General features: G+C 43.6%; 1 protein-coding gene across 9 annotated transcripts in view; it reads right to left on the reverse strand.

Moving 5' to 3' along the window:
- Window positions 1-24537, reverse strand: part of arnt2 (aryl-hydrocarbon receptor nuclear translocator 2) — a 576442-nt gene that overhangs the window by 154009 nt on the left and 397896 nt on the right. For all 9 annotated transcript variants that reach the window (XR_011587457.1, XR_011587456.1, XM_070858690.1 and 6 more), the window contains 2 exons: window positions 18601-18700; window positions 5554-5695 (listed from right to left, as the gene is read on the reverse strand). Coding sequence is in view for 7 of the 9 variants with exons in the window: in XM_070858690.1 (XP_070714791.1) it covers window positions 5554-5695; window positions 18601-18700 (242 nt within the window). In the remaining 2 variants the exon portion in view is untranslated. The remainder of the gene's footprint in view (window positions 1-5553; window positions 5696-18600; window positions 18701-24537) is intronic.

A 24537-nucleotide genomic window follows, 5' to 3' on the forward strand; every position in this document is an offset into this window, starting at 1 on the left:
TGGGAGCAGGTCCCCACCTTGGCAAAGCAGTAAGTGGAAGCTCTGTCCATCCTCGTAAGGGTCTACGGAAGTTCTAGCCGAATATGTTAAAACTTTATAAAGAAGTAATTAGAAGGGCATACCCTCCTTCTAATACAAGGAACATAGGGCCCAATTTTGGCCATGACTTGCTCCAATTTTTTTGGAGTAAGTTGGTTTTTCTGGCATTAAAAAAACGCTATTTTCCCCAATAAACTTGCTCCAGAGTAACTCAGTTAGGTACGATTTTTTTTCGTTGAGTTTTTTTTTCCAAAAGGGGGCGTTCCCAGCCATTTACACCAGTTTTGGCCATTTATGTCACTTTGGATAGCTAAAACTTACTCCAAATCGACTTAGGTCAGCATATGTGGCCAGCTCTGAAAAACATTGCGGGCAGTTAAGAATTCGGAGCAGGTTAGTACATTTAAAGCTCCACAGTTCCGAGCTTCACACCATTTATTCTGATCTATCTTTCTTGGGTCCAAAGTCGATAATCTCAGCCAGGGGAAACAACCTTTCAACATTTAATCAACTTAGCGCTTAGTTTTTTTAACTCATTACTTGATCTAGTTTAAGTTATAGGTAGATTATATGAAATATTTAAATATGTAACATGAACCACTACAAGTATGAAAGCCAAAAAACAGAACCTCCTTCCCCTCTGCACCGAATTCCCACTTATCAAATTCCCAACTTTTATACTTTGTTTATGAAGTCAACTAACCCATTACATATTTACTCTTAGTCCACATATCTATAATCAAACACCCATTTCATAATATTCTTTAACCCCTATTATACTGATGTTAAAGAAGTTTATCTAGGGCTGGTAAGAACTTTACAACCCGCTATATAATGACATATAGTGTACGGTACAGAACTTGATTAACCCCCCAATTATTGATCAAATCTGGTATTTGGTAGGCTTAGGTACTAACAGTTCCAGTCGCATCAGACACGCATACCACCCTTGTACCCTTTAATTCCACACAGTTCTTAATTGTCTCAAGATTTACAGTCCTCCCTACTTTTTTATTTTGGTGTGAAGCAATTACTATGCCCAGAGGGCTGATTGAAAACACTAAGATAGATCTGAACCTTACTCGACCCTAAATTTCATAATACTCAAATTATTCATTCTAGAATCACTCCAGTCAAACCGACCATGTCCCAAGGGAATAGAGAATATGACCACATAGGTGACATATTTAGGTTTCGTGGTTAATCGAATTAACGGTCAGTAAAAACATATTAACCCTCATTCAACTCTGAGCGACCCTGAATAAATACTGCAGAATATTCCCCACTCACCAGGCGAACATCGGGCGTCCCTTCGGCCAGGGATAGGGTGCGGCAAACATTGGGACGTCCCTTCGGCTGGGGATAGGGGCTGCGAGCATCTGGTCCTGCTCACAGCCCGCAGGACACGCTGGGAGGGCGAGAGCATGCGCGTAGACTCCACTGCGCGTGCGCACAGCTGCCGGCAGTGTTTTCTGTGCTGGGCTGTTGCTCTGCCCCCCACTTCACTATCTACACCATGCTGGGACACCGGAGACTCGGCAGAGCGGGCAGGATGGGGCCACTTTTTTTCGGCTACGTTTCCAGCCTGCAAAGTCGCCGCATTTAGGGTAAGTGTGCCGAAAAAAGGGGTTGGGGAAAATTGGGCCCATAGAAACTAGCATTGAGCCTCATTGCACAGGAGTGGCGAGCTAAACATTCACCACCTAGGATAATGCTGAAAATACGTGAATATTCTGATCACTGCTAGACGCAGGTTGTTCACATTAATTTCTCCAATAATTCCTTACAATACTGCAATGGAAAGATGCATTTTACAAACCCAGCTGGTTTGCTAATGTCCTTCAGGGACGATAAACTGCTACCCTTACTCAATCTGGCCTACATGCGACTAGTCCACAACATGTGGTTGACTCTTGGGGATGGCAATACAATGCAGCCATACTAGCATTGCCCACATCCCCAGAACAAGATGTAAACAGTATTACAGCAAACTATGCATCCAGCTCCAGCTATGTGGATCAACAAGTTAGGAAAACATCTCGAGGAATAGCTACTTGAAAACGTAATTTAAATCACGAAGGGAATGCTTCTCGTTCTTGTGTATCTGGGCTTGAAACATAGAAACATAGAAATTAGGTGCAGGAGTAGGCCATTCGGCCCTTCGAGCCTGCACCGCCATTCAATAAGATCATGGCTGATCGTTCAACCCTTTCCTGCTTTCTCTTCATACCCCTTGATCCCTTTGGCCGTAAGGGCCATATCTAACTCCATTTTGAATTTCTCTAACGAACTGGCATCAACAAGTTTCTGTGGTAGAGAATTCCACAGGTTCACCACTCTCTGAGTGAAGAAGTTTTTCCTCATCTTGGTCCTAAATGGCTTACCCCTTATCCTTAAGACTATATCCCCTGGTTCTGGAACTCCCCAGCAATGGGAACATTCTTCCTGCCTCTAACCTGTCCAATCCCGTCAGAATTTTTTATGTTTCTATGAGATCCCCTCTCATTCTTCTAAACTCCAGTGGATACAAGCCCAGTTGATCCAGTCTGTCTTCATATGTCAGTCCTGCCATCCCAGGAATCAATCTGGTGAACCTTTGCTTACTCCCTCAATAGCAAGAACGTCCTTCCTCAGATTAGGGGACCAAAACTGAACACAATATTCCAGGTGTGGCCTCACCAAGGCTCTGTACAACTGCAGTAAGACCTCCCTGCTCCTATACTCAAATCCTCTAGCTATGAAGGCCAACATGCCATTTGCCTTCTTCACCGCCTGCTGTACCTGCATGCCAAACTTCAATGACTGATGTACCATGATACCCAGGTCTCGTTGCACCTTCCCTTTTCCTAATCTGTCACCATTCAGATAATATTCTGCCTTCTGGTTTTTGCCGCTAAAATTGGTAACCTCACATTTATCCACTAAAAGTACTCAGTTTTAACCAATAACAGGGCTGTCTGAAAGGCTAAGCTCCAGTCTTTCATTGCAGTCAACACAGCAAATTTGAGATACTCATGTGGGTTTCAATTTGAATATTTTAACAAGTCAGCTTTTCTTTGTTACAACTATTATTTGCAGTTCAACTGTTACATTCTACTACATTATACTGCATCTGCCATGCATTTGCCCACTCACCTAACCTGTCCAAGTCACCCTGCAGCCTCTTAGCATCCTCCTCACAGCTCACACCGCCACCCAGCTTAGTGTCATCTGCAAACTTGGAGATATTACATTCAATTCCTTCATCTAAATCATTGATGTAAATTGTAAATAGCTGGGGTCCTAGCACTGAGCCCTCTGGCGCCCCATTAGTCACTGCTTGCCATTCTGAAAAGGACCCATTTATCCCGACTCTCTACTTCCTGTCTGCCAACCAGTTCTCTATCACGTCAATACATAGAATATAGGTGCAGGAGTAGGCCATTCGGCCCTTCGAGCCTGCACCGCCATTCAATGAGTTCATGGCTAAACATGCAACCTCAGTACCCCATTCCTGCTTTCTCGCCATACCCCCCGATCCCCCCAGTAGCAAGGATCACATCTAACTCCCCCCCGCCCTCCGCCCCGAACACATCCAATGAATTGGCCTTAACAACTTTCTGCAGCAGAGAATTCCACAGGTTCACCACTCTCTGGGTGAAGAAGCTTCTCCTCATCTTGGTCCCAAATGGCCCACCTACCATCCCCAGACTGTGACCCCTGGTTCTGGACCTCCCCAACATTAATAAGAACATAAGAACAGAAGAACATAAGAATTAGGAACAGGAGTAGGCCATCTAGCCCCTCGAGCCTGCTCCGCCAACCAACAAGATCACGGCTGATCTGGCCGTGGACTCAGCTCCACTTACCCGCCCGCTCCCCATAACCCTTAATTCCCTTATTGGTTAAAAATCTAAATACATTACCCCCAATATCATGTGCTTTAATTCTGCACACTAATCTCTTGTGTGGGACCTTGTCAAAAGCCTTTTGAAAGTACTACAACCATTTAGAACACGGAGTACTTTTTACCTGTGGAACTCTGGCACAAAATCAGGCCAACCATACAGATGGTCTCATTGATAGAATGCATAGTTTTTTTTAATCATTTAAACTTTCAAAAAAATAATGTATTTCTAAATGACACAATAGTCAGATTTTGCCATGCGTGAGGCGCAGCAGACGTGAAGGTGACGGATGGCAGGAGGTGTGGGAGGTTCACAGTCCCTTGGCTCATTAACACAGTTGCACCATAAACACATTTCAGCTGTAGCCTGATGGAGCGATCTGGCAATGGGCAGTGAGACCTAAGCCTGGGTTGTGTCTGAGGAAGATCCCACAACAGCTTGGGCCCCACTTGCCTCTCGAGGTTTACGTCTTTGCCCGTTTTGCCATTGTGCCGCGTGCACTAGCCGCTCAGTGCCGGCAATCCCCGAGTCTAAACCTTTCGGCTCGGTCCACTTGCTAGATCACCGCGATACAATGTCTCTCCGCGCACAATAACCCTCAGGTATTTCAATTCCTTCCAACTATGTTCTTCACGGTGTGTTGACAACATTTCCAAAAAATGCCACCCCCCCCTTTCCCCTCATTCTGGAGCAGTTGCAACCATGGGTAGAAGTCAGATAATGAGATTTTCTGATGAAGAATGAAGTACATCCGTCATATTCTGACACAGGTCAGTAACCTGGGTACAGATAGGTTTTCAGTCATCAGAGGTACAACAGATGTTGGAATTAGACTTCAAGCTTGGGTAGTTCTGCGGCTTTAATCCTCTTCATAATCATATCAATGTTGGACCAGACTACACTATAACCCCATTATTCACAATTTAAAAACACAATCTACAAATTCTGTGACCCGTAAACACTTAAAGTAACAAACTAAAAATAACATTAAATTTGAAGTCATCCAAAACTCAGCAGCCCGTGTACTGACCCGTACCAAGTCAAAATCACCCATCACCCTTGTGCTTTCTGACCTGCATTGGCCCCCAGTTAAACAACGCCTCGATTTCAAAATTCTCATCCTTGCTTACAAATCACTCCATGGACTTGCCCCTCCCTATCTCTGTAATCTTTTTCAGCCTCACAATCCCACAAGATGTCTGCGCTCCTCAAATTCTGGCCTCTTGAACATCCCTCATTATAACTGCTCAACCATCGGTGGACGTGCCTTCAGCTGCCTGGGCCCTAAGCTCTGGAATTCCCTCCCTAAACCTCTACGCCTCTCTACCTCTCTTTCCTCCTTTAAGACGCTCGTTAAACCCTACCTTTTTAAACAAGCTTTTGATCATCTGTCTTAATTTTTTTTGTGGCTCGGTGTCAAATTTATCTGTTTGTCTGTAACACTGTTGTGAAGCGCCGTGGGACGTTTTACTACGTTAAAGGCACTATATAAATACAAATTATTAACATATTCAAAGTTTTAATTCATATCATCAACTGTAGATATATTTACATTTCAGCTTGCTATTCAGAAACAAACAATTCAGGATGATCTTGGTAATCTATCCATCAAAAATGTGTACAGCACCTGCCCCGGGAAAGGTGGTCGACTCCCAGTCCAGGATGTTGCAGAGACCTGATTAGCATTTGATTGGCGAGATATCTGAGCTAAAATCTGGCCTGCTGAGGACGTCTGCTGAATGATGTTTCCACCAGGTACCATCGCAGTGCTGAAGAGACAATATTGAAAATCTGTTATCAAATGACCAACTACTGCAACAGCTTGTATTTATACAGCATCTTTCCCACAGTAAAACATCCCAAGGCACGTTATCCAACTAAATTTGACACTGTACCACACATGGAGATATTAAGACAGGTGACCAAAAGTTTGGTCAAAGAGGTAGGTTTTAAGGAGCATCTTAAAGGAGGAAAGAGATAGAGAGGCTGAGAGGTTTAGGGAGGGAATTCCAGAGCTTAGGGCCTCGGCAGTTGAAGACACGGCCACCAATGGTGGAGCGATGAAAATTGGGGATGCTCAAGAGGCCAGAATTGGAGGAACGCAGAGATCTCGGAGGGTTTTAGGGCTGGAGGAGGTTACAGAGATAGGGAGGTCATGGAGGGATTTGAAAATAGGGATGAGAATTTTGAAATTGAGGCATTGCAAGACCAGGAGCCAATGTAGATCAGTTAGCACAGGGGTGATGGGTAAATGAGATTTGGTGCGAGTTAGAATATGGGCAGCAAAGTTTTGGATGATCTCAAGTTTATGGAGGGTGCAAGGTGGGAAGCCAACCAGGAGAACATTGGAACAATATTCGAACATCAATAAAGCTGGTTGAGATATAAAAACTGTTTCATGTTTATTGCACTTAAATGTATAGGAAGCTGAGGGAAATCGGTGTTTATAGTTGAACTTAATGGAAAAATCAATAATGAACTACCACCATTGCTGACTTCCACAATACAGGAAGTCATAATTCAACCAATATGCACACTTTTTATTCCATAATTTAAGATAAGAAATTAAAATTCTCTGATGATTGCCAAGACTGTTGATCACCAATTGGATTTTTTTAAAAAGTGCTTAAGGTTTATTTTAATGTCCTTTGGTGCGCATTGAAACAAAGAGGATAGCAGCTGGAAACACAATGTTTTTTTTCTTGCTCTATACATCAACAACACTCGCAAAGTCATAAATAGCAAAACAAAGCTTCCTCCAAATATCCCAACAATGCATCGTAGTTTGGAAGAACACGCCTCATTCAGCATAATGTTTATACCTCCCTTATCAGCCATTCTTGGGGCTTACTTGGAGAGTGTGGCAGTCTATTTAATGCAGAATCTTGGTCAGTCCTGTCCTGTCCTGTCCTACTGATTAGTGTGCATGGGGTACTGACTCGAGACTGGACAAACTTTATCTTTATCTCAAGGGGGGGTTAGGAACATAGGAACAGGAGTAGGCCATTGAGCCCCTCGAGCCTGTTCCACCATTCAATGAGATCATGGCTGATCTGTATCTTAGTTCCATCTACCTGCCTTTGTGGCCCATATCTTTTAATACCTTTGGTTAACAAAAATCTATCAATCTCAGATTTAAAATTAACAAATGATCTAGCATCAATTGCCATTTGCTGAAGAGCGTTCCAAACTTCTACCACCCTTTGTGTTTCCTAACTTCACTCCTGAAAGGTCTGGCTTTAGTTTTTAGACGGTGCCTCCTAGTCCTAGAATCCCCAATCAGCGGAAATAGATTCTCTCTATCTCCCTCACTTTCTATTAATATCCTGAAAACTTCGGTCAGATCACCCCTTAACCATCTAAATTCTAGGGAATACAATCCTAATTTGTGCAATATCTCCTCGTATCATTCTGGTAAACCTACGCTGCACTCCATCCAAGGCCAATATATCCTTCCTAAGGTGTGGTGCCCATTCCAGGTCAAACCAGGGCTTTGTATAGCTGCAGCATAACTTCTATCCCCTTATATTCTAGTCCTCTAGATATAATGGCTAACATTCCATTATTTGTTGTCGTTATTTTCTGTACCTGTTCCTGACATTTTAATGATCTATGTACCTGGATCCCCAAGTCTCTTTGGCCTCCACTGTTTTTAGCTGTTCATCATTTAAAAAAGTACCTTGTTCTATCTGTTTTATGTCCAAAGTGGATGACCTCATATTTACATACATTGAAATCCATTTGCTACAATTTTGCCCATTCATTTAATCTATTGATAACCCTTTGTAATTTTGTGTTTTAATCTACAATGCTGCCTATCTTTGTGTCATCGGCAAATTTGGATATGTGGTTTTCTATGCCATCATCTATGTAATTAATAAATACTGTGAATAGTTGAGGCCCCAAAACAGATCCCTGCAGGACACCACATCCTGCTAATTAGAATACCTACCCATTATCCTTAATCTCTCTCTCTCTCCTGCCTCTTAGCCAATTTCCTAACCAGGTTAGTAATTTGTCTTGAATTCCATAACCTTGGTTAACAATCTCTTATGTGGGACTTCATCAAATGCCTTCTGGAAGTCCAATTAAATAACATCCATAGACATTTCCCCGTCCACTACTTTAGTCACCTCCTCAAAAAATTCAATCAGGTTTGTCAGGTATGATCCACCTTTCACAAATCCATGCTGGCTCTCTCTGATCAACTAAAAAATTTCGAGGTGTTCAGTCACCCTATGGCTCTTGATTTTTATTGCATTTTCAAGAGATTGCACACACACATTTTTCAAAGCCATTGCACATTTTGATGTGGTGCTTGCAGGATGTACATTGATCCATAAGGTTTTTCAGCGTGTTTGTACACTGTGTTCTTGATCCCTAGGATTCAGTTGGGTGAGAGGAGAAGGGTCTTTGCCTATTCTTCCTGCTCATGGGTAGGGTCGCTGAGGCTCACTTTCTCTTCCTGGGGAGGGGGGGGCTTTTTTTTTTGCGGGGTGGGGGGGGGAGTGGGTGGAGGAGGGGGGAGTGGGTGGAGGAGGGCTGTGGTATTTAGTCAGTGAGCTCCTGAGAATGGAGCTCAGACTGGGAGGTATTTCCCCAGTTGCAGGCAGGGACCTATCATCAGTGAGGTACTTTAGCCACACATGCAAGACAGCACTCCTGCCACAGTGTGCGGAGGTGAGGGAGAATACATCAGAAGAACATAAGAAATAGGAGCAGGAGTAGGCTATACGGCCCCTCGAGCCTGCTCCGCCATTCAATAAGTTCATGGCTGATCTGATCATGGACTCAGCTCCACTTCCCCACCTTAACCCCTTATCGTTTAAGAAACTGTCTATTTCTGTCTTAAATTTATTTAATGTCCCAGCTTCCACAGCTCTCTGAGGCAGCGAATTCCACAGATTTACAACCCTCAGAGAAGAAATTTCTCCTCATCTCAGTTTTAAATGGGCAGCCCCTTATTCTAAGATTGTGCCCTCTAGATCTAGTCTCCCCCACCAGTGGAAACATCCTCTCTGCATCCGCCTCGTCAAGCCCCCTCATAATCTTATACATTTCGATAAGATCAACTCTCATTCTTCTGTATTCCAATGAGTAGAGAGAGGTCTAGCCTACTCAACCTTTCCTCATAAATTAACCCCCTCATCCTCGGAATTAACCTAGCAAACCTTCTCTGAACTGCCTCCAAAGCAAGCATATCCTTTCGTAAATATGGAAACCAAAACTGCACGCAGTATTCCGTGTGTGGCCTCACCAACATCCTGTACAGCTGTAACAAGACTTCCCTGCTTTTATATTCCATCCCCTTTGCAATAAAGGCCAAGATTCCATTGGACTTCCTGATCACTTGCTGTATCTGCATACTATCCTTCTGTGTTTCATGCACAAGTACCCCCAGGTCCCACTGTACTGCAGCATCTTGCAGTGAAAACTGTCCCAGGTTGTGTGTTGCATTGGGTTCTTGTGCTTCACGAGATAAGAACAAGCATTGGGCTGGGTGTCTCCACATGAGCGTTCTTTACAAATTAGGATCAGTGGGTATCAAAGGTAAGGCATAGTTATAGATTAGTAACTGGCTAAAAGGAAGGAAGCAGAGGCAGGTGCAACGGGAACCAGGTCACAATGGGGAGATTGCATGGAATGTCTCGAGGGTCTGTACTGGGACTCTTCCTGTTCTTGGCAAACGTAAATAACCTGCATTAACCTTCTCAATGCAAAACAGTTGCATTTGTAGATGAGACCAAGCTAGGAGGTCTCTGAGCATGCAGCCAAGAGAGCTTGATGCGATTTGTATCTGGACTGATCACTGGCAAGCAATGATCAATAAAGAAAGCAAATAGGATGCATGGTTATATCACCAGACCAATTGAGTAAAATCCCCACGGTCATGCTGAAGCTAACCACTTTGCTGGTCAGGCCATCCTCGAATTGCTGTATAAAGTTCTAGTCACTGCGGTTAAAGAGCAACATCCAAGGACCGACTCCATCCCTCTCCCTGGCAACTGTCTGAGGCAGAATCAGATGGTTCGCAATCCTGGTTGTTGTATTTGACCACATATCCACACCATCACTAAAACTGTTTACTTCCACTTCCGTAACATTGCCCAACTCTGCCCTGCCTCAGCTGAAACCCTTATCCATGCCTTTGTTACCTCTAGACTTGACTATTCCAACGCACTCCTGGACTGACTTCCATCTTCCACCGACATAAACAAACTCTGCTGCCTATCTCCTAACTTGCAGCACCACGGCCCGTTCACTCATCACCCTGATCTACATTGGCTCCCTTTTGAGCAACACCTTGAATTTTAAATTCTCATCCTTGTTTTCAAATCCCTCCACGGCCTCGCCCTCCCTACCTCTGTAACCTTTTCCAGCTCGACAGCAAAGGACGACTAAAAAAAAAAAGGAAGTGAGCTTATGAGAGTAAACTAGCAAGAAATATAAAAACAGACAACATCAGCTTCTACAGGTATATAAAAAGGAAGTGAGTAGCTAAAGTAAACATTGGTCCCTTAGAGGATGAGACTGGGGAATTAATAATGGGAAACGGAAATGGTAGAGACTTTGAAAAATATTTTGTATTGGTCTTCATTGTATTGGACACTAAAAGCATCCTAATAATTGATAATCAAGGGGCTATATGGAGGGGGGACTTAAAACAATCACTAGAGAAAAAGTACTAGGCAAACGAATGGGATTAAAGGTGGACAAGTAGTAATCTCGGGATTGCTACCAGTGCCACGTGCTAGTCAGAGTAGGAATCGCAGGATAGCGCAGATGAATACGTGGCTTGAGCAGTGGTGCAGCAGGGAGGGATTCAAATTCCTGGGGCATTGGGACCGGTTCTGGGGGAGGTGGGACCAGTACAAACCGGACGGTCTGCACCTGGGCAGGACCGGAACCAATGTCCTAGGGGGAGTGTTTGCTAGTGCTGTTGGGGAGGATTTCAACTAATATGGCAGGGGGATGGGAACCAATGCAGGGAGACAGAGGGAAACAAAAAGGAGACAAAAGCAAAAGACAGAAAGGAGATGAGGAAAAGTGGAGGGCAGAGAAACCCAAGGCAAAGAACAAAAAGGGCCACTGTACAGCAAAATTCTAAAAGGACAAAGGGTGTTAATAAAACAAGCCTGAAGGCTTTGTGTCTTAATGCAAGGAGTATCCGCAATAAAGTGGATGAATTAATTGTGCAAATAGATGTTAACAAATATGATGTGATTGGGATTACGGAGACGTGGCTCCAGGATGATCAGGGCTGGGAACTCAACATTCAGGGGTATTCAACATTCAGGAAGGATAGAATAAAAGGAAAAGGAGGTGGGGTAGCATTGCTGGTTAAAGAAGAGATTAATGCAATAGTTAGGAAAGACATTAGCTTGGATGATGTGGAATCTATATGGGTAGAGCTGCAGAACACCAAAGGGCAAAAAATGTTAGTAGGAGTTGTGTACAGACCTCCAAACAGTAATAGGGATGTTGGGGAGGGCATCAAACAGGAAATTAGGGGTGCATGCAATAAAGGTGTAGCAGTTATAATGGGTGACTTTAACATGCACATAGATTGGGCTAGCCAAACTGGAAGCAATACGGTGGAGGAGGATTTCCTGGAGTGCATAAGGGATGGTTTTCTAGACCAATATGTTGAGGAACCAACTAGGGGGGAGGCCATCTTAGACTGGGTGTTGTGTAATGAGAGAGGATTAATTAGCAATCTCATTGTGCGAGGCCCCTTGGGGAAGAGTGACCATAATATGGTGGAATTCTGCATTAGGATGGAGAATGAAACAGTTAATTCAGAGACCATGGTCCAGAACTTAAAGAAGGGTACTTTTGAAGGTATGAGGCGTGAATTGGCTAGGATAGATTGGCGAATGATACTTAGGGGGTTGACTGTGGATGGGCAATGGCAGACATTTAGAGACCGCATGGATGAATTACAACAATTGTACATTCCTGTCTGGCGTAAAAATAGAAAAGGGAAGGTGGCTCAACCGTGGCTATCTAGGGAAATCAGGGATAGTATTAAAGCCAAGGAAGTGGCATACAAATTGGCCAGAAATAGCAGCGAACCTGGGGACTGGGAGAAATTTAGAACTCAGCAGAGGAGGACAAAGGGTTTGATTAGGGCAGGGAAAATGGAGTACGAGAAGAAGCTTGCAGGGAACATTAAGGCGGATTGCAAAAGTTTCTATAGGTATGTAAAGAGAAAAAGGTTGGTGAAGACAAACGTAGGTCCCCTGCAGTCAGAATCAGGGGAAGTCATAACGGGGAACAAAGAAATGGCAGACCAATTGAACAAGTACTTTGGTTCGGTATTCACTAAGGAGGATACAAACAACCTTCCGGATATAAAAGGGGTCAGAGGGTCTAGTAAGGAGGGGGAACTGAGGGAAATCTTTATTAGTCGGAAAATTGTGTTGGGGAAATTGATGGGATTGAAGGCCGATAAATCCCCAGGGCCTGATGGACTGCATCCTAGAGTACTTAAGGAGGTGGCCTTGGAAATAGCGGATGCATTGACAGTCATTTTCCAACATTCCATTGACTCTGGATCAGTTCCTATGGAGTGGAGGGTAGCCAATGTAACCCCACTTTTTAAAAAAGGAGGGAGAGAGAAAACAGGGAATTATAGACCGGTCAGCCTGACCTCAGTCGTGGGTAAAATGATGGAATCAATTATTAAGGATGTCATAGCAGTGCATCTGGAAAATGGTGACATGATAGGTCCAAGTCAGCATGGATTTGTGAAAGGGAAATCATGCTTGACAAATCTTCTGGAATTTTTTGAGGATGTTTCCAGTAAAGTGGACAAAGGAGAACCAGTTGATGTGGTATATTTGGACTTTCAGAAGGCTTTCGACAAGGTCCCACACAAGAGATTAATGTGCAAAGTTAAAGCACATGGGATTGGGGGTAGTGTGCTGACGTGGATTGAGAACTGGTTGTCAGACAGGAAGCAAAGAGTAGGAGTAAACGGGTACTTTTCAGAATGGCAGGCAGTGACTAGTGGAGTGCCGCAAGGTTCTGTGCTGGGGCCCCAGCTGTTTACATTGTACATTAATGATTTAGACGAGGGGATTAAATGCAGTATCTCCAAATTTGCGGATAATACTAAGTTGGGTGGCAGTGTGAGCTGCGAGGAGGATGCTATTAGGCTGCAGAGTGACTTGGATAGGTTAGGTGAGTGGGCAAATGCATGGCAGATGAAGTATAATGTGGATAAATGTGAGGTTATCCACTTTGGTGGTAAAAACAGAGAGACAGACTATTATCTGAATGGTGACAGATTAGGAAAAGGGAAGGTGCAACGAGACCTGGGTGTCATGGTACATCAGTCATTGAAGGTTAGCATGCAGGTACAGCAGGCGGTTAAGAAAGCAAATGGCATGTTGGCCTTCATAGCGAGGGGATTTGAATACAGGGGCAGGGAGGTGTTGCTACAGTTGTACAGGGCCTTGGTGAGGCCACACCTGGAGTATTGTGTACAGTTTTGGTCTCCTAACTTGAGGAAGGACATTCTTGCTATTGAGGGAGTGCAGCGAAGGTTCACCAGACTGATTCCCGGGATGGCGGGACTGACCTATCAAGAAAGATTGGATCAACTGGGCTTGTATTCACTGGAGTTCAGAAGAATGAGAGGGGACCTCATAGAAACGTTTAAAATTCTGACGGGTTTAGACAGGTTAGATGCAGAAAGAATGTTCCCAATGTTGGGGAAGTCCAGAACCAGGGGTCACAGTCTGAGGATAAGGGGTAAGCCATTTAGGACCGAGACTTCTTCACCCAGAGAGTGGTGAACCTGTGGAATTCTCTACCACAGAAAGTAGTTGAGGCCAATGCACTAAATATATTCAAAAGGGAGTTAGATGAAGTCCTTACTACTCGGGGGATCAAGGGTTATGGCGAGAAAGCAGGAATGGGGTACTGAAGTTTCATGTTCAGCCATGAACTCATTGAATGGCGGTGCAGGCTAGAAGGGCTGAATGGCCTGCTCCTGCACCTATTTTCTATGTCTATGTCTATGTCTATGAATGGGATTAAAGGTGGACAAGTCCCCTGGACCTGATGGGCTGCATCCTAAGGTCTTAAAAGAGGTAGCTGCAGAGATAGCGGATGCATTGGTTCTCTCTCTCTCTCCGACACGTGAGCCAGGCCCGACCCGGTGGCTAGACCCTGGAATGAGGAAATGGCCACGGCATTATTCGCCGCCAGCTCACACTGCTCCCTGAAATGGCACGTCTCCACACTGCTCCCGGGCCGCCACACCTCCGCTCCTTTTATGGAGGGCGACGACTTGGAGAATGGCGACTGGATTGGACGTCACCAAAATCCAGGTCGCTGATTGGAGCGTAAGCAGGTACAGCAGGAGAGGCGGCAAGCAGCAGAGTAGCAGCGAGGTCGGGGCGAAGGAGAGGCGAGAAATCGTAGAGCAACGTGGTCGGGGCCCAGGAGATGCATGAATTCGGGGCCCAGAAGATCCGAGGGCCCAGGGCAGCACGGGCCAGCCCACACTGCGATATATGTGCGCACTATGTCTGTGCAGCAGAGCTGGTCTCCAGTCGTCTTGGTTAATTCTTGCCACTGGAACAAGATCTAGCTCCATCAAGCCCGTGCGGTGGCTGATGTGAAACGGCCACCACACGTTAAAAAAAATCCACGCACAGGCATCATCCACCCTTCAATATGTAGTTCAGAACCTGGAATGTCAGGTCCTTCACTGAAACACCTGTGAACTCATCCTTTTTTGGTGTGGAAGCAAGTCATCTCTGATACGAGGAACCGCCTAAGAGAAGAGGCTTAATTATAGACTCTAGCAATTTCCCAAGAGATGTTAGACTAACTCGTCTATAATTCGCTGGTTTCCCTCTGTCGGCATTCTTAAATAGTGGAGTGACATGCGCAATTTCCCAATTTAACTGAGTGGTTCCTGAATCGAGAGAAGTTTGGAAGATTATAGTTTGGACATCTGCTTCCTTTAAAACCCAAGGATGGAAATTATCTGGCCTGGTGACTTGTCACTCTTTAGTCCCATTATTTTCTTCATTACTGTTATTTTACTTACGTTAATTTTAGAGTCCCTGTCCCTGATTCAATATTAGTTTCCATGGGATTTCCAGCATGCTATCCTCTTCCTCTACTGTAAATACTGATGCAAATTAATTATTAACATGTCCACCATTTCTGTATCATTGACAATATCACCGATATCAGTTTTTGAGGGCCAACATTGCTCCTGACTGCCCGCTTTTTCCTTATATAATTGTAGAAATTCTGTGTGTTGATTTTGATATCCCTTGCAAGTTTGTTTTCATACTCCCTTTTTGTAGCTCTAAAAGCATCGCCCGAACAGGGTTGAAGTACAAAAGGGTGGAAGTTATGCTTTAGTTGTACAGAGCCCTGCTCAGACCCCATCTGGAGTCAGTTTTGAGCACTACACCTCAGGAAAGATATATTGGCCTTGGAGAGGATGCAGAACAGATTCACCAGAATGATAGAGAGGCTTAAAGGGTTAAATTACGAGGACAGGTTGCATAAACTTGAGTTGTACTCCCTTGAGTTTAGAAAGTTGATCCGACTGAGGTGGTTAAAATTCTAAAAGGATCCGATAGAGTAGATACAGAGAAGCCATTTCCTTTGGTGGGGAAATCTAGAACAAGGGGACACTGAGCTGGATTTAGCCCTCCGGAGGTTAACGAAGAGTAGTAGCCATTCATTACACATACCCACAGACTTTTTATGTAAATTTTGCACTGGAACTTCTGTCTGAGAGCCATTTCAGCACAGCACCCTCTACAGGGGATCTTGGAACTGTGTGAACTGGGAAAGCAACTATGTAATTCCTTAACCAATCAGATTGAAAAATCATTAATGAGGAGCGCAGCATCTGACCCAGGAAAGGCAACTTAGAATATTTAATTCAATGTCAAATCAGGCACAGAAAGCGAAATAAAGAGAAAGAAATATGGGTTTAAGACGGGGACAGAAAATAAGTTAAAAAATTAAAAAAATATCTCCAACAATAATTAAAATCTGAAGGAAAGAGACTCCACAATTGTAAAAGTTAATTTTCAATGCCAGAGAGGTTGCTTGGCAGTAATCAAAACTGATCACCCCATTAAAAATGTGCTTACACTGGAATCGACAAGCCCTAACTTTTTCTGGCGAGTTTTGTGGGTATCACGCAAGTACCACAACTTCATGACGTTCCATGTATTTCAACACGGCGAGATACCGGTACAGCAAAGCTTCTGGAGGAGCAGGCCACCTCGGACAGCAACGTCCTGATTTCTGCGATTAACTGCGCATGTGTGGTGGCCGGAGGTGTCCGTCGGATTTACTCTTTAATAACGGTGAGCTCGGTTAGCCTCACCGTTATTTCTAAAGCAAAATCCGGCCCATTATCTTCAAACTAGAGCTAGGCCATTCAGGAGTGAAATCAGGAAGCATTTTTTCCACACAATGGATAGCAGAAATGTGAAATTTTTCCCCCAAAAGGCTGTAGATGCTGGATCAATTTAAATTTTTAAGACTGAGATTGACAGATTTATTGGGTATCAAGGGTTATGGATCAAACGGAGTTGAGGTAGATCAGCCACGACCCAACTGAATGACAGAACAGGCTCGAGGGACTGAATGGACTATACCTTTTCCTTTAAGGCCATCGTTAAATGAACGCCGTTACATAAATTTCCACTTTCAATTAATGCTAAGGCTCCACGAGGCACTGAAAGCTTGCACTGTCAAGTGATTGAGTCATGCTGAACACACACAGTAGCACCCTTTGTAAACGCCATATGGGCTATTTCTGTTCGCACTAATTATACCAAGCACTGAACTGACAACATATGAAGTGTTTGGTGATGTGACAAAACACTCCATTTTTTTAAGTCTCTCCCGCTAAAGGAATTAAAATGACATAATTCAATAGGAATGACCTTGGTTGGAACATTAATGATTAACAACGACAACAGTCACAATTTACAACACCCAGGAGTGCTATCCCTTACAGGTCCTCCTGTACAGCCTTAAATGAGAAAAGGATACGAGCCAGAAACCAACCTTTCAGAGTTCAAGAGCCAGATTGGACTACTTGCTAAGTAAGGGCTCAATCTCACACTCATCAACTATCTAATGCTCAACCTCCTAGGCAAAGTAGGTAAATGTGGTCTGTTTGGGGGCAAGAGGGCATCAAGATGGCATGCCTGGCAATGGGAATGATTGATGATTAGCCAACCATCTCTGGTCATTGATGGTACCTAGCGGAATAGAGCTATCATTGGCGACTGTGATTCTTCCCAATTAATTCCAGATAACCCTGCAGTCTCCCATGCCCTACAGGCAAGGGTGTTCATAACTGAACTAGCAGTGGTTAAAGTTACCAATGACTTTAGCTGGCGAACTCCTCTATGTATACTTCAGGACCCCCAAGCATTGGCTCTTGCCAATTTGTATCTAGATTCTCTAGGCTTAGCTAAGTGGGGAGTGTTCCTATGTGGTGAGTATCCATACTCCATATCGGACAAATAAAAACTATTTAAGCAAATTTCTTGGTATTTATTTTGAGCCATTTAAGCTTGGTGTTGGGGCTTCCGCTTATACTAGATCATGGGAAGCAATAAACAATGGCCAAATCAATGCTTAGGGCAAGATCTAACAATCAACTCTTCTGTGCTGAATAAAGTATCAAGAGAATGACCATCTTTTCTTCCACTGAATGTTCTTTTGCTATAAGAATAAACAGGCAAAAGTGCACAGAGACCTGTGTCAGGAGACTAACAGATAGTTTAATCGGAATGATGTTAGCTTGTCTTGCCAAAAATGGACTGATCTCCTTTGTTTGAGGGGTCTCTTTGCCAACTGGTTCCTGTTGTTGCTAAGGGTGTGCGTCATTTCACTCTGCATTTCTGTGAGGCGCTGCTGGCAGTTAGACCATTCACCCAACACCAATGCAAGATTTGCATGACATCAAGGCAAATAGCCAAGTATTGAATCTTACTTGTTTACATAACAGACCACAGATGGGATGCCAATGCAAAGCCCATCTCAGAGAGACAGTGGAGAATGGGAATAGAGTTCAATGTGGGAGAAATTTGATGAAAAGCTTTCTATAGACTAACATCACCAGGCCTAAGATGCTCAGGTAATGCTGAGCCCATATAATTGAGCTAAATGTTCAGTCTGCTTGCACGCAGCAGTAATACTGTTTTCACATTATTGGTCCGAACAGACCTTTCTCCTTCAGTAGGAAAGTCTGTCAGCCAGATATGAAAGTTGCATCATAGATTCAACTGGTAGAGAACTGGCCAAGTTAGGTCAACAGGTGATGTTAGCAAAAACCTCATAAAAAGTAATAAACTCACAAGAAAGGTTAAATTGATTGTACGAATATACAAACCGTGTGTATTATATACACAATACATATTATATATAATATATTATGGTACACACACATAATGAAAAATGGGAATGTCACCAGACCACGTGATGTAAATTTCTTAAAGGAACAGTATCCCAAAGCTGGTTTTCCCCCCCGTGAGATTCTGAAGTTGCTGCTTTTAGGTAAAAGATGAACAAATTATTTCAATGGCTACAGCAGACATGCCCCGAATGTATTTGCTTACATTAATTTAAACAACGTGCGATGTATCTGAGATGCCCTTAAATTTACCTGAATGTTTGCCCTGCTCGCCCAGGCTGGAATGTACTTCCTTGCGAGTAGATCTGTTGGCTTCCTGCGGCTGATGTTGTAGACATGGTCTTCTTTTCACCTGTGTATAAAAATCATTAGGATAATCTCTGAATTGACAAAGCTGCTGATGAATTTATTTGTTCATGTAACACAGAGCACAGTTTTAGCAAATTTTTTGTCACACGGCAACCAAAGCAGCATAGTGACCGCTTTGCGAAGCATCTCCGTTCAGTCCGTAAGCGTTACCTCGAGCTTCCGTTCGCCTGTCACTTTAATTCTCCACTCCACTCTGTTATCTCCATCCTCGCACTCCTGCACTGTTCCAATGAAGCTCAACGCAAGCTCGAGGAACAGCACCTCATCTTTCGTTTAGGCATTTTACAGCCTTCTGGTCCCAATATCGAGTTCAACAATTTCAGACCTTAACCTCTGCCCATGTTTTGCTCTGATGTATTTTTTCTCTCTTTGTTTTCCATGGCAGCTGGTAATTATCCTGCCATTCACACCCTATCTAAACTAATCTTTTTCTAACTTCTGCTATTACCATATCAAGTCAGCCCATCATCCCTTTTATCTCTCTAATTTCTCCTGTCTTCCACCCGATCACAGATCTTCCCTTTTGCTCTTTCCTCCCCTCCCCCGTCAATGCTCCTTAGGAATTCGTTCATTTCGAATATTTGCCAGTTCTGACGAAGAGTCATTGACCCGAAACGTTAACTCGGTTTCTCTCCACAGATACTGCCTGACCTGCTGAGATTTCTAGCATTTTCTGTTTTTATTGTGAAATCTATGTTTGACCTCAATGGCTCACCTTTGCTGGAAAATATAAAGGCAAGCACATTGCAAAGTTCCAAATGTAAAATATTTGTAAGTAATACCCTGTATAGCAAATCTGCTATGTTGTAAAAGTAGCTATTATATTAGAGTTTGCATGAACAATTTTAAGGTGCAGAGGAGAGGTATAATTTTGTTTGAATAAATATTATAATCGTTTTATTTGAACATGTGATTATTTTTTGTGAATTTCAAGCCTGTTGAACCAGATGATTGTTTTGCACAATCACAAATGTTTAATAGTTTACCCCCTTCACTGACAATGCATGAGATCATTCGGGACAGATCCAAAGAATCAACATTATAACAGCACGAACCACTGGTTGTAACCACAGGCTACTGCAAGAATTCCAATAGGAACAAACAGTGTGGAATAGATCTTTCTTTCCGCACTCTAAGAAGGTGTTAGTCTTTGAAATTCACTGCATACACTGAAAATGTGCCCAAGGCAATAAGCAAATCTTGGCTTGTAATTCTATCTATACATTGCAGGCTTAATGACCAAGCCCTCATATTTAAATTTGTTTGATATTAACAAAGATACAGAGCTGCATAAACAGGAGTGCAGCACAGGTAGAATGTATTAATGCTTCTCCATGTTTGGCATTGTTGTAGCGATGGCTCCTGTCCAAAAATGGGTTCAAAAACATTAGCATGTGCATTGTTAAAGGCCAATCATAAACAACTTGTGCAAAATTACCTGGGGACAGGGGGTGGTTTAGGGAAGTGACATTACTGGAGTTTAAAGAATGGAAAAATCTTGAATTAACGAATGTTTAAAGGACAGAATGGAATAGAGGAAAGGCTTGCTCACCAAGTTAGAATGGGCAAAAATAGATTCACACAGCACCATCAGCCACTTTCCCTTTTCGATTCAGATTCCAGGTGTGCAGACCACAACATTATCGTAGGCAGTCCCTAGGAATCGAGGAAGACTTGCTTCCACTCTAAAAATTAGTTCTTAGGTGACTGAACAGTCCAATGCGAGAACCACAGTCTCTGTCACAGGTGGAACAGACAGTCGTTGAGGGAAGGGTGGGTGGGACTGATTTGCTGCATGCTCGTTCCGCTGCCTGCGCTTGATTTCTGCATGTTCTTGGCGATGAGACTCGAGGTGCTCAGCGCCCTCCCAGATGCACTTCCTCCACTTAGGGCGGTCTTTGGCCAGGGACCCCCAGCTGTCAGGGAGGCTTTGGGGGTGTCTATGAAACATTTCCTCTGCCCACCTGGGGCTCGTTTGCCATGAAGGAGTTTCGAGTAGAGCGCTTGTTTTGGAAGTCTTGTGTCAGGCATGCTAACAATGGGCCCACCCTGTGGAGCTGCTCAAGTGTGGTCAGTGCTTCGGTGCTGGGGATGTTAGCCTGGTCGAAGACGTTAACGATGGTGCGTCTGTCCTCCCAGGGGATTTGCAGGATCTTGCGGAGACATCGTTGGTGGTATTTCTCCAGCGATTTGAGGTGTCTACTGTATGTGGTCCAAGTCTCTGAGCCATGCAGGAGTGCGGGTATCACTACAGCCCTATAGACCATGACAGATTTTGTGGCAGATTTGAGGGCCTAATCTTCAAACATTCTTTTCCTCAGGTGGCCGAAGGCTGCACTGGAGGCGGTGCGGAATCTCGTTGTCAATGTCTGCCCTTGTTGATAAGAGGCTCCTGAGGTATGGGAAATGGTCCACGTTGTCCAGGGCCGCGCCGTGGATCTTGATGACTGGGGGGCTTAGTGCTGTGTGGTGGGGACAGGCTGGTGGAGGACCTTTGTTTTACGGATCTTGAGTGTAAGGCCCATACTTTCGTACGCCTATGACTTGGAGTTCAGCCTCTGAATGTGCGCAGACGCAGGCGTCGTTCGCGTACTGTAGCTCGACGACAGAGGTTGGGACGGTCTTGGATCTGGCCTGGAGACGAAGGTGGTTAAACAGGTTCCCATGGTTCTGTAGTTTAGTTCCACTCCAGCGGGGAGTTTGTTGAGTGTGAGGTGGAGCATGACAGCGAGAGAGATTGAGAAGAAGGTCGGCGTGATGTCGCAGCCCTGTTTGACCCCGGTCCGGACGTGGATTGGGTCTGTAATGGATCCGCTGGTAAGGATCATGGCTTGCATGTCGTTGTGGAGCAGGCAGAGGATGGTGACGAACTTTTGGGGGCAGCCGAAATGGAGGAGGACGCTCCATAGTCCCTCGAGGGTGAGTGTCAAAGGCCTTTGTAAGGTCAATGGCAGCCATGTACAAGGATTTACCACAACAGCTGCGTAGTGAAGGACACAATTCTGGGCTGAGGTGATGGCCACATCTGTGGCTGAGTTAGGACTGATAATCGCGCACCTAGAATTTGCCCATTGTTAATTGTCCTGTCTTGCAGATGGAAAATGCATGTAGTCTGAGGGTGGGGAGAAATGTACAAGAATATAAGAAAAGCCAAGGATCAGGAAAGGCCATTTAGCCTTTCGATTCTCATCCTTCTGGTAGCTTAAAAAGATCCGACTCCATTTTAAATATTCCTAATGCTACTAGCCCACCCTATAGATTGTTCCAAACAGCTACATCTGCTCAGCATAGAAATTTTTCCGACTATCAGGCTCTCAACAATAATTTAACTATCTTCACTGTCGCTACTTTCCTGCATTAGAAACATAGAAAATAGGTGCAGGAGTAGGCCATTCGGCCCTTCGAGCCTGCACCGCCATTCAATGAGTTCATGGCTGAACATGCAACTTCAGTACCCCATTCCTGCTTTCTCACCATACCCCTTAATCCCCCTAGTAATAGAAGTAAAATTCTGAGTGCTGATATTTGGTGTATGTGGCCACATTCTTTTTAGATTGTGGAGCTCGGGCTTCTGTACACATTCCTCGTAACCCACTGCTTTACACTTGGGATCAATCCTGCTGCATTTCTCTTCAATGCTGTACGTGTGTTTTATGGCTTGAGGACCAGAATTGAGCACAATACCTCAGTGGAGAAGATTTCCTTTGTTTGGTGTTCAGCCAAATGGTACAAAATATTTATAAAGGGCGTGTTCATGGTCGCAGTACACACAACGCACATCAGAAACCATCTCCCCTAGTGTGTTCGCACCAGTGCTCTGGTTACATATTCTATTTGCTGCTTTTTCCTTTGTCAGAGGGCCATATATTGAAGGTTAACAAGTTAACTATCACTCCGAGGCCCCTTTCCAAATCTCTGATAATTCAGTTCTATTAACTATAGTTATATCGCACATTCTTTTTGACCAGTGCGCACTATTCATCGGTGCTGAACATCATTTGTCATTTCTCTTCACAATTATGTGGAATGCCTCAATCTATTCCTTTTTCTCGACCAATTCTGATCCAATCTCATGCTCTACCTTGGATTCCTTGGTCTTTTAGTTTAACTAGGAGTCTTTTATTTGGGATTTTAACAACTACTGAAAATAGGATTTTTAAAAAATATAGACAAACCCATGTGAATTTCCAAGGCCCACAGTGGAAGACATCATGAATCGAAATAATAAAAAATAGTTGTGTTTATGTCCAATCAAGCAGTATTGGTTAAGTACCACACTTTGGGATTAAAAACCTGTAGGCTGTAGCTCTTTTAAGTATACACAACTTCTCTGGGTTTGACATGATAAACGTTGGATCATAGTGAAGCACCAGTAAACTAAGTATGGATTAAACCTTCCTCCATGTGATGGTCTGCACCACTGATATTCAGAACGTGCTTATTTGGGTCTAATGAAAGGAAGGGAGATACAAAGAGGCAGAAAATAAAAAGAAGAGTAAAATGGGAAAAGAAAGAAAAAGGAAATTGGATAGTTAAAATAATTAGTAAAATGAGTTAAGAGACTTATGAGACTCATACTGTCGGGAATGGTAATTGGTGTATATTAGTTAGAAACACATTTGTACTCTACTTCAGTGATGTAAAGGGTTAGTAGACTTCCAACGTCATGCACAAAACACGACTAAGTATTTTTAATACTAACAAATGTAAACTTTTGGTAGAATGTGTATGGAAATGAAGCTGCAACTTGTAATGAATGTTGTGATCCCCTCAGCACACCCAGTATCCAGACATCCTGACCACTTTTATGAACATTGCAAATATTTCACGTTTACACAAAAGAATATCAATTCAAATGGTTAATTAAAAATAGGCTTTATTAATGTAAGAAAACCCAAACACACTACCCAGAGCACACTAGTGCATTTATCAAAATCTCATATTAAAGAACTAGGAGAATGAGACTGCAGTTTCTCGAATGGTTCTTTGTCCTGAATTCCAACTATACTTGTAAAATTTTACTTGCATTGAACATCAAATAGAATATAGCTTTGCAACAAAAAGTCTGCATTTTCTACATTTTAGACTAGTAAAACTCAAAGAAATGTTCTGCTGCGTGTCCGTGGGGAATAGGATTACATTGCTCTGCGCAATGTGTTTGTGGGTAAATCAGGAGTTTCTCAATTTTTGTTCAGCTACTTTGCAATAATTGCAAGCTCCACTGCAAGATTAATGAACTGTGACATTTATGTTGGTTGAAGGAGATTGTTAGCTGCTTGACAAAAATGCGAAAGGATCTTTATTGCAGGCAAACTGTGATTGTCTTTTTTTGTTGTTCCCTCTACCAAAATCAGATTGTATGAAATTGGCTGATTTAAAGCACTTGTATCTGCCAATCCATTCGTGGGTTGCAAATATGAAAACATAAAGGGTTATTAACTTTTTTATAAGCAAAGGGGAACAGGTGAGGGTGTATTGTTTGTTTTAACATTCCATTTGCATTATTGTCAGATCACGTTATCTAATCAATAAAGAAAAAGTTAAAACCTATATTCAAAATCTGGACCCTGATAGTAACGAAGAGCCAGGAGGGTACAGTGAGCGCGTAATCGGCCAAAGAGCCCGACAAGCTGGGGATGTGGAGGGCCTGCCGATCTGAATGACAGGGCCTTATTTTATTATTGTTGGGCCGCCATACCTGGCAGTCAGGGACCCATGGGGACGGTCCCATGCACGTAGCTCCAGGCTCGCTATCGGCCGAGGTGATCAGAAGGACCGGGGCGGAGGCGGGGAATCAATGCCATTGATTCAACCAATCTG

This window comes from Pristiophorus japonicus, chromosome 17, assembly GCF_044704955.1.
Source record: "Pristiophorus japonicus isolate sPriJap1 chromosome 17, sPriJap1.hap1, whole genome shotgun sequence".
Taxonomy (NCBI): Eukaryota; Metazoa; Chordata; class Chondrichthyes; family Pristiophoridae; genus Pristiophorus; species Pristiophorus japonicus.